The sequence below is a fragment of the Bos taurus genome, chromosome 28 (assembly GCF_002263795.3).
Source record: "Bos taurus isolate L1 Dominette 01449 registration number 42190680 breed Hereford chromosome 28, ARS-UCD2.0, whole genome shotgun sequence".
Classification (NCBI taxonomy): Eukaryota; Metazoa; Chordata; class Mammalia; order Artiodactyla; family Bovidae; genus Bos; species Bos taurus.
In genome coordinates this window covers 24,451,480-24,467,915 of record NC_037355.1, presented here as the reverse complement: position 1 = coordinate 24,467,915, position 16,436 = coordinate 24,451,480, and the positions used below count along the sequence as shown (strand labels likewise).

At 34.3% G+C, this 16,436-nt stretch overlaps 1 protein-coding gene across 5 annotated transcripts in view; it reads left to right on the top strand.

Annotated features, from left to right (window-relative positions):
• Positions 1-16,436, top strand: part of HERC4 (HECT and RLD domain containing E3 ubiquitin protein ligase 4) — a 127,493-nt gene that overhangs the window by 96,508 nt on the left and 14,549 nt on the right. For 4 of the 5 annotated variants that reach the window (XM_010820591.4, XM_059882544.1, NM_001076894.3 and 1 more), the window contains 4 exons: positions 5,642-5,665; positions 7,623-7,721; positions 9,533-9,700; positions 9,927-10,070. In XM_010820591.4, the coding sequence (XP_010818893.1) occupies positions 5,642-5,665; positions 7,623-7,721; positions 9,533-9,700; positions 9,927-10,070 (435 nt within the window). The remainder of the gene's footprint in view (positions 1-5,641; positions 5,666-7,622; positions 7,722-9,532; positions 9,701-9,926; positions 10,071-16,436) is intronic. The other variant, XM_005226412.4, reaches the window with a different exon arrangement.

Sequence of the window (16,436 nt, the reverse complement as noted above, 5' to 3'; positions counted from 1 at the left end):
ACTTCACTAAGCATTTCACTCTCTGCTGGAGAGTTACATCCTCTTGGGTCACCGTGAATTAGGTCTGATGTCCTTTGACATCTGAATTTTTGCCTAGTGTGTAGGTTATAAAACAGTTCTGAACAGGTTAAGAGAAAATGCCAGTCTAATAGAACCTTTAAGGTAGCAATAATCTTGTGCTTTGTGGTAAAGCTGTGGTTTGAATGTTTGCTTTTAAACCTTACAGGCTTATATCCAAACTTCTCTTTGTGTATAACTGTGATGATATCAAATTGAATTTCCTTAGGAACTCTTTCAATGCCACTGTTTTCTGGTAAGAGGGAGACAGTAGAGGACCATCTTATTTCAAGATTTTCCAAGTTGCTATACTTGAGAATTGCTGTTACTCTCCTCTTTCAACCACATGATTTTCCTTTTTCTCCATTTATAGACAGACTGGTATTGAATATGTGGTTGTGGCAGTGGAAACTTGTTCTTTAATTGGCACAGTGGATTTAATATCATATCTTAGAAATCAGAATCTAGAACCCATGATTTGGGTTCTTCTAATCTTCTGGAAATAGAAGGCTGACAGTTTACTTTGAAGGTCTTTAAATAACTCAAGTAGTTTATTAATTATATTGTGATATCTGAAGGAGCATTCTGTGGGAGAATTCAAACCACTTTCACATTTACATATAACACTAAAGGCTTTTTTTTCTGAGACTGTTCAATAAAATTCATACTTGCATTACTAGTGTTGACACTAGGTTGAACATCATGTGGGCCTTGTAAGTAAAGCCAGTAAAGTTTTAAAGAGTCTATCCTAAAGATCCAAGTTATTTTGTGATGATACAGATATGTGTATGTGTATTTATATAACCAACAGATATATACACATATATATGTACTTTATACAACATACATATGTATAACATTATTGAACAAGAATTATGATCTTGAAATAATTCCATTCCTTTGGTGTGAAAGTTTAAAATATTCCTTGATAGAACATAGTTACTATGAATTATAAAAAATATGTCTATAAATTTTATATATACATGTATTTTATATATGTAAATATATGCACTGTGCTGTGCTGTGCTTAGTTGCTCAGTCATGTCTGACTCTTTGCAACCCCATGAACTGTAGCCTCCCAGGCTCCTCTGTTCATGGGATTCTCCAGGCAAGAATACTGGAGTCGGTTGTAGAGATTGAACCCAGGTCTCGTTCATTGCAAACAGATTCCTTATCGTCTGAGCCACCAGAGAGACAAAATATATACACATATGTATGTGAAACTTCATCTTGTTCTAAACACTGCAACAAGATTATTTCACTTTTATTATATTGCTTTTATTATATTTCTCTTTATGCTCTAGTCTGTTGAGATTTTTTTCTCAGATTTTCTTTCCCAGTCAAGTATTTTAAGCATCCATCAGGTATATAAACCTTAAACTAACACAGAGCTATATGTCATTTATAATTCAATAGAACTAGAACAAAAAAAACCCATTTGGTATATACTTTTAAGAATGCATCAGGTATATGCTTTCCTTGTCTCTAAACATTAAAAACTAATTCTGTGAATTTTTTTGCACCCCTTATAATGTCCTTTTGTATGGCTGAGACTAACTTTTCACCTCATCCTCTCTTATTTTCCCATCCTCTTTCATCTGTTTCCCTCTACACATTTCCGTGAAGTTTTTGCTTGATCTCCTACTCCTGCCACTTACTATTAATATATAAGCTTCTCTGTTTTGTTTTTCCAGACTCTGATATTAGGATATGAAACTTTTTTTCAGTTGGATTCCTTTTGCTTTTTATCTCTTTTTCTCCCTCTACAGTAAATAGTTTCTTGGCAAAATAAAAGGGTATGTGAGTTTTCTCTTTATCTTCTGCTATTTGATGTCCCCCCCCTCCCACTTTCTAGATACTATTCTTAGTTTATTTGCTTACTTCTTTTAACTTTGCTCTAAAATTGTTTCTAAAAATACTTTAGTGGGAAATTCCCTAGTGGTCCAGTGGTTCGGGTTTTCACTGCCAAGGGCTGGGTTCGATCCCTGATCGAACTAGGTTCCCGTAAGCTGTGAGGCATAGTCAAAAGACAAAAATACTTTAGTGGTTACAACTAATCTTTTTGCTGCTTTTTCTTCCCTTTCTTATCCTTTTTGTTACTGTACAATATCAATATATGTCTAGTAAAAATTGGTGAATGTATAGAAAGGTCTATGCTAAGTCTTTGCCTGTTATAATTGAATCAAGTTAAGCATTTTTAAAAGTGTATATTCATTTATTTCAAGAACTGTGTATGTCTGTGTCAGATACAAGTAAGTACTAATTAAATATATTTGATAAACTGGTAAAATTTTTAGTCTTTAATATTATACTTTATACATTTTTAATAACTTTTATTTCAGTATTAATTTTGCCATGTTTATAAGTCATTACTGTATTTGTTCTGTGGAGTTAAGGTTTTATACTTTAACTATGGACAATGCTGAGCTAATGACATGACATGGTCACCAGCAAACCAGGAAGATAGCCTGATGTAACACCTGGGAAGACCAGCTGGTACTTCCTGGGTTTGAGCTTCTTCCTCATTTAATGAAATGAAGAAATTAAAGTATATTTGCATACTTTAATATTTGTGATACATTTAATCCTTGCATTATAAACCTTGTAGTTATAATATTTCCCAGAATGTTGCCATTTGCTTTTTAAGCCCCCTTGTAATCTTTAATGGCATTAATATTTTGTGGATTCTTGGACTGATTCCTTATGCCTTGATTACCAAGTTATGTTTGTATATTTTTCATTTTCTTCATGTTTTAGAAGTATCTTTTATACTTCTGTCTAGTCACCAATACTTCATATTTATTTGAATTACTTTAGTAACTTCAGTATCCTCTGTTTATACTTATTCTGTGTTTCACCCTTAAATAATGATGCCACCAGCAATGATACAGTGTTTTGCCATAAGTAATATGTTGAAACTAAAACGTACCAAGGAATTGCATCTTTTTTTGTCTAAAACTAAGTAAATTATCATTCACTATTGATGTTTAAAGCAGCCTTAATGAAGTTTGCTTCAGACAATGAGACCCTGGCTTTTGAACATTCCTTCATGCCTTTCTCACTCTGGTTTCTAGGACATTGGGTAACTAAAATTAGGCATACTTTGACCTAATTTCAGGGGCCCCAGTGGACAAACAGCCAACAGATAGTGCTTGGGTATGTGGATTTGGAGCCAAGAGTAGACTGTGGGTTAAATGATACGATGGATTTTCAGCAATGGACCTTTAGTTGACCACACATATTTTGCTAGTATCCTGTCCGCATACCAACCCCCTGCCCCACCCCACCACTACCACCACTTAGTTTTTCTTTTAAATTTCCCTTGGAAATACTACTATGGCTCAGTTAGACTCGAAACTAATACAGTAACTACTTTGCAATCCTGACATTTCCCAGAGGAGTTTACCCTTGCTTTTGTATGTATTTACTTTGTTTTCAATGTTTAAGCTTTTGTCTTAGGTTTCTTAACACTTACATTGAAATTTCTAATAGTGATCTTAATCTGGTTTTTCCTTTGATGCTTCTTCCCTAGGTAAATCATTTTGCTTGGTGTCTTATAATCTCTCTTCTTTTCCCAAGTTATCCACATCCCATTATTTTTTCATATTTCTTCTAGCTTACATCTCTCTCTACAATCAGACTTATGTTTAGTTGCACTGTAAATTCTGACAGTCTTCCCAATGCAAAATGATATGCCTAGCATTTTTCTCTATTTACGTGTAGCAACAAAGTACATATAGGTTAGTGTTTCATTATTAATAGTAAAATCCATCTTCCATGATACCAGGTATGAAACATAGTTATCAGATTGGCCATAGGTAATCAGAAAAATGTGGAAAGGTGTTTCTTACTCACACTTTCTTAGCTGTAGTAGGACTTTAAAAACATCCCACAAGATACATTTAGTACTATACAAGTATTTCAGGTGTTCCTGTTAAATTGCTTTAAATTAAACAGTGTAATCTAAATGGCTTTTTCTGCAGAACAGCTTCTATAATATATCTGCTAGTACTGCCACTGGGATGCATATGTAGTGATAATTTGGTACTCAGAGTTTTTTAAATTAAAGAAACAATTATAAATGTTTATCTTTCTCAGAATAGGAAGTTAAAGTCATATTTACTTATGTTTATACTGTCTTGGCTTTATTTGGCACAATATAGTGAATAAACCCTAAATGTTTGCTAATATATTAAAGCTTCCAGTGATACCCCTTGAGGCATATGCAAGAATGTAGCCAACTGCAGAGTTAGAGGGAACAGTTCACAAAGACTGCCCTCACTTCTGATACCAGTTGTGAGGTTGGAAGATTCCTGGAACCATTCTCAGGTTCAATAATTTGCTACAAAACTTCACAGAACTAATTGGAAACTATTACATTGACATTTACAGTTTATTATAAGGAGAGAGTTCAGATTAAAATCAGCCAAGGGGAAAAGTGCGTAGGGTAGAGTCTGGCAAAGGTACTAAAGACTGAACTTTTGTCTTCCTCTCCCTGAGGATCATGGACAAGTTACTTTCCTAGCATCTGTTTGTGATACAGAGTATTGCCAACCAAGGCAGCTCACTAGAACCTTGGTGCCCAGAGTTTTTATTGAGGCTCCATCACGTACTGCCTATATGGCTGGCCTTTACTTGCCAACCCTTCTGCAGTAAGAACTGATAACCACATATCCCAGAGTCTCCAGGCAACCAGTGATACTCCTGTTGAGGTATGAAATTCAAAAGTCCTATAGATTGTCTTCCAGAGCAAAATCAGACTACTGGGAGAGGATCTCTTTGGGTAAGATTAACTCCTCACTGTACAAGGTACCATCTGCAAATTTAGTAACATACTTTTGGAGATTTTAACCCTTTATTTGAGTCTGCACTCTAAACATACACAAAAGCTTTTTTCAAGAAAGTGTTGTACATTTCTGGTCAATGCAGTGGTAAGCTTTCATTATAATTTTCGTTATTATACCCTTCATGAATATCTCTCTCGTTTCATTTCTTGTTTCTATTTAGCAACCTCTATGCCCTGTCTTGTACTTCCTATTTTAAGCTAATTTAATGTTAAAGAATCCTTAGTATTTAGATACCTGCATTTCACTGGTTATTTCTGATGAATAACAACTTATGGCTTATTTTCTCCGTGTAGCTCTTTAATCTACTAAACACTTTTCAAACATTTTGTCAAGATTAACCAAGTCTTTGAGGAATATTTTCTCCCATTTTCCAAGTGGAGAAATTGGGCCATAAAATTATTTCTTCAAGACCAAATTAGTTGTAAGATTAGTTTTTCTGTTCTGCTTAAATTCTGCAAATGACGTACTTACTTGCTGAAACCAAATTTCATTATGTTCAAGCCTCAGTGATTTTCTGATCACAAGATATCTGAAAAAAGCTCTTACTACATTTTTAGATATATAAGGTATATGTAGAAAGGGTAAGTTTTGTTGTAGATGTATTTTGGTCTACTTCATTAATTCAATATTCTACTGTAGCAGAATAAATGAAATGCTACTTTGAATAGAAATGGTTAAATTTGGACACTAACATTGCTCTTTCCTCATTACTGTTACATTCTGCACTGCCGTCTTAGGATGTCAACCATGGATTAACTGAGGTAAGTTTGGTGTAATAAAGTCTCCTGTTCAGAGTAAGATACACTCTGTGTTGTCTTAAGTGATTGGAGATCCCAAGCTTCCTCTTTTTTGTGACTGTAAAACATATATATATTTATATATATATATATATGAATGAGTGTATAGAACTTGCCCTATATAACATTTCAGAGGAATTTTCTGAAGAAAATTAGACCCTTTTTTCTTTAGTTAACATTACACCTATATGATGCCTTTCAACAATGTTTTAAAATATTTCCTATCCTCTTAAAGTCTTTCAGAATAAAATTTATAGTGTCCTCAGAATACAAAAAAAGCAAACTTGTAAAATTTAACAAAGGCTTACACAGAAGGCAGAAAATATTTTATGTTAGAGAAGTGGAATTATCTTCAGTTTTTAAACTAATAATTGATATTCAACATGGTCATAAAATTGAATAAACTTTCAAGGTTCTAGCATTTTGGCTTACATAATCAACAATCCTGAATCACCTTTTTTTTAACACTTGGGAATTTTGTATTATACTTCTATTATAGACATTAGGTTTTGTTGTTTACTTTGCTTTTTTTCCCAGCACTTGAATCAGTGACATATTTAGAATTAGTTTCAAATTATAGGCCCAGCATTGTTTGCTTCCTCACCCTCAAATAGAAGCAGCATATAAAATTATGAAATCAAAGAATGCTGGGGCCGATGAGGACTTTAGAAATTGTCTCAGTCTTCTAGTTTCAGAGTAGTAAAAAGACTAGAAAAGTCATCAATAGCTGGTTAGTGACAAATACAGAGTGGAGGGTAAAATTGTCATATGAAAAATAGCCAAGAATGACAATTTACTTAAGGATTAATATAACTCAGCATGTTGTCTTACATGTTGAGAACAATGAATTGATAATCTTGTGTTCTATATGGATTAGGCACTATTGAATTATTTCATTGTTTTTGATAGCTATAGTTAAAAGAAGCCTGGACAAATTGAAATATATTTAAAAGATGGCAGTTGGGATGAAGTAGAGTTGGAAACCATATTATTTTTCAGGGTGGTTGGAAAAACTGGGCATATTTAGTGTGGAAAAAAGACAACTTAGGGAGAATATGGCAGCATGAAGTATCTAAACCATATAAACTTCCCTCCTGGGGCAGAATGAAGACTGAAATAGAAAACAAAGTGATACATAGAAATGCAGATTCAGATTTAATATAAAAAGCTTTCTAATAACTTAAAGAGAGTGGCTTCATGGTGTATTAAGTCTTCACTGGAAGCCTTATAAGGAGAAGGGACTCTGTGTCAGAAGTAGCACAAAAATTTTGCTTTATTGGATACATGGTAGAAATACATCCTCTAGCTGATCTGTGACTGGCAGTTCATAGCTCTTTGTATTTTTCTGGCCTATTAAAAACTTTGCAGTCAATCACTATTTCATCTGCTAGGATAAATAATAAGGCGAATAATATCAACTATTATTGATCAGCTTTGTAGGTTGACAGAAAATAATAGTGCTAATCATGCTTATTTTGTATGTTGAATGACAAATTTTGGGGCTCACAATAATGTTGGCACCCTATGGCATGCAGTAAATATGAATAAGTAGGTTGCTTATCATTGGCCTCAGTTGCTAGAGTAGCCCTAACATATGAGAACGGGGTACTGTATTTAACAGAGGAGCCCCAAATTTAGAATATATTTCCAATATAGTTCACTGAAACTTCTAGTTTAATATAGGTTAAGCAAAAGATACCTGTAATTTACAATTTTATGGGTTCCTAAGTATACAATTCTCTCCCAAAATTGGGAATTAGGGTTCTTTATTCCAGTGCTTCATCTAATTATCAGTATAATTCCTGAATGACACAAAGCAAATAAACCAAGAATATGATCAACTTTACACAAGAAATGACAGTACTTATAAGAAATATGTCACAAACCAGTTTGTACTAATAAGCTAATTTTTTATTTCCAGTTGGCAGATATCCCGGTTACAATCTGCACATATCCATTTGTATTTGACGCCCAAGCAAAAACTACTCTGTTACAAACAGATGCAGTCTTACAGATGCAGGTAAAATGTTGTATAGTACTAGTTTAACTTGAGAGTAGTTTTAGAATTGTTTCTGTGGTTTTTTCTTAAAGTAAATATTTGAAATGTCTTTGGGGATACTTTGTACCTTTGTAGTCTTGTCTTTTGCAAAGGTACTTTTACCAAAGTATCTTTAGTACTTCTAAGACTATTGGATGTAAATTGTGCATTCTTATAAGGGATACTTAAATATATTTAAAAGGAAATAGAATAATTTATATAGAATATAAGGAAATAGAATTTAGATTTTTATCATTTTATATTTTAAAATGGTATAATCTTTCATCACAGAAATATGTAGCCTTTATAAACAGTTTGATTTGTTTCCTTGATAAAATGTTGGTTTGTTTCAAATCTTGCTGTATTATGTATTCCCTACCTATGTACTTAGTAGAAGATGAAAGTGAGTAAAGATGAGATGATGTTAGAGTAGGAGGCATTTGATCACATGTTGGGAGGAGGGTGTGAAATTTCTGTGAAGAATGTTTTAGTAATAATAAGGTGTTTTGAGGTTGGTTGTCTCCTCCTCTTTGCTCTTTTCCTCCCCCCACTTATGTTGAGTGTTTTTTCCTTTATAATGAGAATTTTAAAAACTAGTTTACATTGTGAATGTGAAGGAATACAATAGTTTTACTTTTACCTTTTGAACTTGTAAATTAAAAAGGTTTTGAGTTTTTTTCCTCTGATAGAGAATATCAGACTATAGAGCTGAGGACTAAGAAAGGATGAGATGAGACCTTGGGTACTTGATATTCTAAAAATGCTTTTAAAAATTACCCCCGTCCTACTTTTGTTAGCAGTTTTTATTCCTTTAAAATAAATGCATTTGATGTTCTAAATTCTTTCATAGTTTTAAACAATAAATAATACAAAGAGGAATTTTAGAGCTGCACTTATTTCTGTTTTCATCAATGGAAGAAATAAGTATTTTTTGCAAGGTTCTATACTATCAATTGGATTGCTGGGTTTTTCCAGCAGTCTTTGTTAAAACAATTACTTGGTGCTTTCGATGTACGATATTTCATTTTAGAACAAGAACACAAAGAAAATCACAGGAAAAAACAAAAATAAAAGCTTTAAATTGGTAAAAGCCAAATGTTTGGAGTGTGAGCACAAAAGGTGATCACTTTGAGCTTCCCTGGTGGCTCAGCAGTAAAGAACCTACCTGCAGCGCAGGGTCCTGGGTCGGGAACATGCCTTAGAAAAGGAAATGGCAACCCACTGCAGTATTCTTGCCTGCGGAATCCCATGCAGAGAGGGACCAGGTGGGCTATAGTCCATGGGGTTGCAGAAGAGTCAGACAGAACTTAGTGACTAATAACAGTAACATTGTGATCAATCTACTAGATGACTTTCTGTAAACCTTTTGGTTGACCAGGCTGTTTCTTATTCTATGGAAAGGTATGTTTTAATGCAGTTTTCTTTTTCTCCACACTTTCCATCCTAGTTATTTTTTGAGAGACAACAGTGTTCAGGTTTATCATTATTATTATAGTTCCATGCTTATTTAATGGTATCATCAGTTATACATTACTACAAAAATTTCAAAAGGATAGTTTTTTTCTTAGAATATAGTTTTTTAAGCTCTGATGCTGTGTTAAATACTGTGTTAGGTGCTATGTGAATTCAATAATACAGTAATTTGTTTTTTTTATTGTTCAGTTGCTAAGTCATGTTCAACTCTTCACAATCCTATGGGCCGTGGATAGCTATAAATAGGTAGAGGTTAGCTTATCCAGTCATAGTAGCTTCTTCCTAGCATTGTTGTTAAATTTTTAATTTTTGTTTTCTAGATGGCTATTGACCAGGCCCACAGACAGAATGTCTCCTCTCTTTTTCTCCCAGTGATTGAATCTGTGAACCCTTGCCTAATTCTAGTGGTACGTAGGGAAAATATTGTAGGAGATGCAATGGAAGTCCTTAGGAAAACAAAAAATATAGACTACAAAAAGCCACTCAAGGTAATTTAACATTTTCTGTTGTATAATTGGAACTTTTATTCAGAAAATATGTTTAAAGTTTTCCTGTTTATTTTTATAGTATCTTTGAATCTTAATAAAAATATACTTAAACAAAATTATAGCTATTAATTGCTGAACATTTATTCATAATAAATAATGTATTATAGAGTCTCCAGAATATACTTTTCATTTCTTTACACTCAGTGTTTGCATTATCCTCTTTTAGGTTATATTTGTTGGAGAAGATGCTGTTGATGCAGGAGGGGTACGCAAAGAATTTTTCTTGCTTATCATGAGGGAATTATTGGATCCTAAATATGGCATGTTTAGGTATTACGAAGATTCCAGACTCATTTGGTTTTCTGATAAGGTAAAAAGTCCAGCCATCTAAATTACTTTTGTAAATAAAGACACACACACCCCTATATATTTCAGCTTAACTCAGTAACTTACTAGATTCCTAACATTCACAGATCTGTTTTATTACAATTTTAAAAATCATAAACTTGGATTTACAGTCATTAAAACAGATTATGCTTATCACACATTTCAAATTAGCAAAAGAAATTAAGGAATGGTCAGCCTGAAAAATGATGTTGACTGTTCTGCTGAGTTAGATTTGAGGATTGAATAGCTACCAGATTAACTTTCATTCTGGGGAGAATCAATTTATCGTTAGGGGTCATTGATTTCTCTCCCGTGTCATATAGGGCAGAGATAACTATGCAGCAAATGATATTTCATGATCTAAGTTCTTCCCATCACATAAAGTCAATGCCTACTCACTTACCTATTTTCCACTGCTATGCGTGCATACTCAGTCACTAAGTCAGGTCCAACTCTGTGCAACCCAATGGACTGTAGCCCACCAGGCTCCTCTGCCCATGGGTTTTTCCAGGCAAGAATACTGGAGTGGATTACCATTTCCTTTTCTAGGGAATCTTCCCAACCCAGGGATCAAACCCACGTCTCCTGTATCTCCTGCATTAGCAGGTAGATTCTGTACCACTGAGCAGCCTTCCACTTTCTAGCTAAAACTGGCAGAGGCAGAGTTGGGTAGTTATGACAGAGCCCCTGTGGCCAACAAAAGCTAAAATATTTACTATCTGCCCCTTTACAGAAGAAGTTTGCTGGCCCCTGATTTAGAAACTGTAAGTGAAATGGGTGGTTCAGTTTGTAGAACTCTTGAGTTGAAAGAAATTTGAATTATGTACTATTTGTTCTAAAAACCTTAATATATTATTTAGTCATTTCTTCCAGGAGACTGTCCTTTGTGATGTTAGCAGTCATGATGATCAGTGCCTAGGCTAAATTTATTAGGGGTTGCAAAATGATGCTACTCTTAATTCTGACATTTCTTTTTCATTTTTGTAGCTTAAATACTTGTAAGGAAATTTCCTCATCTACTATTTGATCCTTAGTAATACAGTTCATATGAGATCTTTTACATTCTGTCTCCGTAGTTACTTATTTTTCACAAGAATGAATCTGTTCATTAGCATACCAGGGGTGACAGTTCATTTTTTGATTTTGTTTTCAAATGTTATTATATATTCATGGATTAAACATATTTGATGTTTTTCAATCCATTGCTGTATGCTGTGCTCAGTCGCTTAAGTTATGTCCAACTCTTTGCAACTCCACAGATCATTGCCCAACAGGCTTCTCTATCTGTGGTATTACTCCAGCGAGAATACTGGAGTGGGTTGCCATGCCCTACTCCAGGAGATCTTCCCAACCCAGGGATCGAGCCTACATCTCTTGCATCTCCAGTGGATTCTTTCCTGCTGAGCCACCAGGGAAGCCCTTCAATCCATTGCAGTTATTATCTTTATTGGTATTATCCCATTTTTGTCAGAAGAGCTCTTCCACTTGGCACCTGAGTCCTTTTGATATAGTCTTAATACTCTGCTTCCTAGATAATAATACTCAGGCTTCCCAGGTGGTACTAGGGGTAAAGAATTCTTGTGCCAATGTAGGAGACGTTAAGAGACATGGGTTCACTCCCTAGGTTGGGAAGATCCCCTGGAGGAGGGCGTGGCAACCCACTCCAGTATTCTGACTGGAATAATCCCATGGAGAGAGAAGTCTGGTGGTCTGCTGCAGTCCATGAGGTCACAGAGAGTTGGACACAACTGAGTGTCTGAGCACTAATACTCTTTTAAGTAATTTCCTTGCTACCTGGTGTACTTGGTATGATAAAATGTTCTAGACTTGTACATTACTGCCTAACAATATCAGCCTTTCAACCAATATTATGATAACTGTAAAAACAGTTGACCCTGGAACAATAGAGATTTGAACTGTGTCTTTTCACTTATATGCAGATTCTTTTCAACAACTATATACTGTGATTCTACACTATCCTCAGTTGGTTGAATCTGCAGATAAAGGACCAGCTAGAAGATTATACTCAAGTTTTCAAGTGCACAGGGGATCAGCATTCCTAACCCCTGAGATGTTCAGGGGTCAACTGTAGTTCTAATTGTTTTGCAAGGTTTTTTGCCCCTTGAGTATACCCTAGGAGAGAGGCATGTTCGTTAGAAGGTTAGAGTAGGGGGAAGGGTGTTGGAATCTTGAAGAAGAAAGAAGAGTGAAATAATAACCCAAGGGAGTGGATCTCTCTTACCTTTTCAGTTATATCTTGATTTGGACAATAGGAGCCCAATGGAGCTGGCTCCTACTTAGTGTACTTTTGACATGTCCCCATTTTTCTTTCATTATTCTTTAAATTTGGTATACAATTTGGTACAGAAAATGTTCCATGTGGTTTTGTGTTTTCCATACCCTAGTCCTGACACTAGCCATTTCTTCTAAGGGCCCTGGCTTCTTTAAGTTTAAAATGGTACTTAGAAGTTCACTTGTGGATGCTGAGTGTACTCACGCCTCAGAGACAGTGTAGGAAGGAGGGAGGAAATCAGAGGGCCGTTTGTTCTTTTTAATTTAATATTATTTTTTAATGAGGTAAAATTTATAAAACTAAGTTCTTCCTCTGAAGAATTTTTTAAATACACAGTTCAGGGGCATTTAGTACATTCACAGTGCTCTGCAACCCTCACCACTATCTAGTTCTATTTCATCACCTCAAAATGAAACTTGTAGACATAGCAGTTTCTCCCCGTATCCTTTCAGCCTCAATCACTGCTTTACTATCTTTTTCCATGGATTTGTCTGTTCTTGATATTTGCTGTTAAATGGCCTTTGGTATCTGACTTCTCTCATTTAGGATAATGTTTCCAAGGCTCATCCATTTGTATCATGTGTCAGTACTTTATTCCTTTTTGTAGCTGAATAATGCTCTGTTGTATAGCTGTACCACATTCGTTTATTCGTTCGTTAGTTGATGGAATTTTGGGTTGTTTACCTCTTTTGGTGAAATACTCTTGAATAGTACTAGTATGAAAACTTGTGTGCAAGTTATTGTTTGCAGTTATTTTGGATCTGTACTTACGAGTGGAATTGTTAGGTGATGTGATAATTCTGTTTGACTTTTTTGAGGAACCACCAAATTGTCTTCCACAATGGCTGAACCATTTTACATTTCCATTAGGAATATATGAGGATTCCAGTTTGAACATTTGCTACTTTCTTTTTTAAAAAAATATATTTAAAAATGTATTTTATGCATGTATTTATTTCTTCTTACTATAGTGGGTTTGAAGTGATATTTCATTGTGATTCAGTTTGCATCCCCTGCTGACTAATGATGTATTTGCTTGGCCATTTGTATACCTTCTTTAGCAAAATGTCATTTTTAAGTTGGATTTTTATTGTTGTAGTTTTAAGAGTTCTTTTATGTATTCTGGATACTAGATTTTTGAGAAATATATGATTTGCAAATATTCTCTTCCACTATGTGAATTAACTCTTCACTTTCTTGATAATATCCTTTGATATCAAAAGTTTTAAATATTGGTAAAGTCTTTTCTCAGTCTGTTTCATATATTGGTGCTTGTGCTTTTTGGTGTTATAACTAAGAAACCATGGACAAATTTAAGGTCATGAAGATTTACCCCTGAGTTTCTTAGAAGAGTTTTATAGTTTTTGCTGTTATTTTTAGGTCTTTGATATATCATGAGTTCATTTGACTATTGTTTGAGGTAAGAGTTCAACTTCATTCTTTGTATGTTAATACCTGGTTGTCTCACCATTGTTAAAGAGACTAATATTCTTTCCCCATTGAATAGTCATGGCATCCTTGTTGAAAATTAATTGTCCATCATTATATGGATTTATTTCTGGACTCTCAATTTTATTCAGATGATGTATATGTCTGTTCTTATGCCAGTACCACACTGTCTTGTTTACTATAGCTTTGTAGATTTTGAAATTGCAATGTGTGAGTCTTCCTACTTTGTTCTTCCTATTCAAGATTCTTTTGACTATTAGGAATCCTTTGCAATTCTGTATGAATTTTACAGTTAGCTTTCCATTTCTGCAAAAAAAGAAAAAGCCATTGAGATTTTAATAGAGAATACATTGAATTTGTACATCAGTTTGGGAAGTATTGTCTTCTAGTCTATGGACATGGGATATCTTTCCAGTTATTTAGGTCTTTTAATTTCTTTCAGCAACATTTTGTAGTTTTCAGTGTACAAGTCTTACGCTTCCGTGGTTAAATTTATTTCTAATTATTTTGTTTTTTTTTGATGCTGCTGTAACTGGAATTGTTTTCTTAGTTTTAGTTCATTGCTAATGTGTAGAAATACAGCTGATTGTTTTCTGTGTTGATCATGTGCTAAATTCATTTATTATATCTAATAGTTTGTTTTATGGACTCTTTAGAATTTCTGTTTACAAGATCGTGTCATCTATAAATTCAGTAGGTTTAATTTTACTCTTTCTTTCCTATTTGGATACTTCTATTTCTTTTTCCTATCTAATTGCCCTGCCTTCAACTTCCAATATGTTTTCAAATGCAAATAGTGAGAGTGGACATGCTTCTCAATTTTTCCTGATCTGCGTGGAATGTCAGCTGTGGATTTTCATAAATTCCTTGAATCATGTTAAGGAAATTCACTTCTATGCTTAGTTTGTTGAGTTTATTTATCATGAAAGGGTGTTAGATTTTATTCACAATTTTTTTCCTGCATTAGTTGAGGTGATCATGTGGTTTCTTTCCTTCATTCCATTATGTGATGTATTACATTGGTTGATTTTCTTATGTTCAACAACCTTGCATTCCTGACCATTCACTTGGTCATGGTGTGTAATTCTTTTTATATAAGCTGCTGGATTCAGTTTGCTAGTATTCTGTTGACAATTATTCTGTTATTATTAGGAATACTGCTTTATGGTTTTCTTTGGGGGGTGTGTGTGTGTGAAAGATGTCTTTGTCTGGCTTTGTTATCATGGCATCCCTAACCTGATAGAATGAGTTAAAAACTGTCTCCTTCTCTTCCTTTTCTAAGAAGACTTTGAGATTGATAGGTGTTAATTCTTCTAAATGTTTGGTAGAATCTGGTCTCAGGCTTTTGTTGGCAGGTGTTTGATTGATGGTTCAATCTCTTGTTAAAAGTTTCTTTAGGTTTTCTAATTCTTCTTATATAAGTTTGTGTGTTTGTAGGAATTTATCCATTTCATCTATATTGTCTATTTTGGTGGCATTCGTTATTCATAATTGTGGCCTAATTACTCATTATTGTCTTATAATCCTTTTTATTTTTATAAAGTCAGTAGTAATGCCCACACTTTCAGTCCTAAATCTAGTAAGTTTTCTCTCTTTATTTCTCGGTCATTCTAGTAGAGGTTTGTTAATTTTGTTGATCTCCACTTTAACCTTTATTATTTTCCCCGTCTGCTAGGTTTGAGTTTGGTTTACTCTTCTTTTTGTAGTTACTTAGGATGTAAAGTTAAGTTATTTGTTTGAAGTATTATTTCTTTTTAAATTTAGATGCTTACAACTATAAAAATTTCTTTTTGAACACTGCTTTCCCTGTCGTCCATAAGTTTTTGTATGATGTGTTTTCATTTTTAGGAGTTAAAGTATTTTCTGATTTCCCTTGTGGTGGTACCTTTGACTAATCTTTTTTAAAAGTGTGTTGTTTAATCTCCACATCTCTGTGAATTTTCCGTATTTCCTTCTGATGTTGATTTCTAGTTTCATTCCATTATGTCCTAGAAGGTTTATTTTATGATTTTATTCTTTTAAAATGTAGCCATTTAAAGTTAATCATTTATTGGCTTTATTTCTTATTCATCTAGTTTTCTTGTGTTTGTTTCTTTTGTTTTTTCCTTGTAATTCTTGGCTGTTTATTATTTTAGAATGTGACACTGAAATGCTACCTAGATACTTTTGTGTCTGGGCATATGCACATTTATGTTTAGGGACCCCACTCGTAAAGTGATTAGGTAGAGGTCTTTGAAGGATGAACCTGCCTATGTCAGCATGTGTAAGCTTTTTACCCTTTGTGTTTACAGGCATGGTTGTAGCCCTGGCTGTCAGTGTTCTTCTAGTAGTGTTCCAGACACTGGAAAGGGAAGCTCGGATTCCCATTGTTCACTGTATAGACTTCCATTTGATCCCTTTGTTTTTGAAGCAGGACCCCGAGCATCAGTTGTCTCAGATTCCAGAGCTTCTTTGATTCATCCTTTCTAGAAAGTCAGAGGCCTCTCCCGTCAAGCATCCTGTTTTCAACCCCTCTCTGATACTTAACTCTCAGAGTTATGTTTTACTAGCTGAGCTAGCTGGAATACCTCTGACTTCACAGGGATAGACCGGCACTGTCAGTTCCTG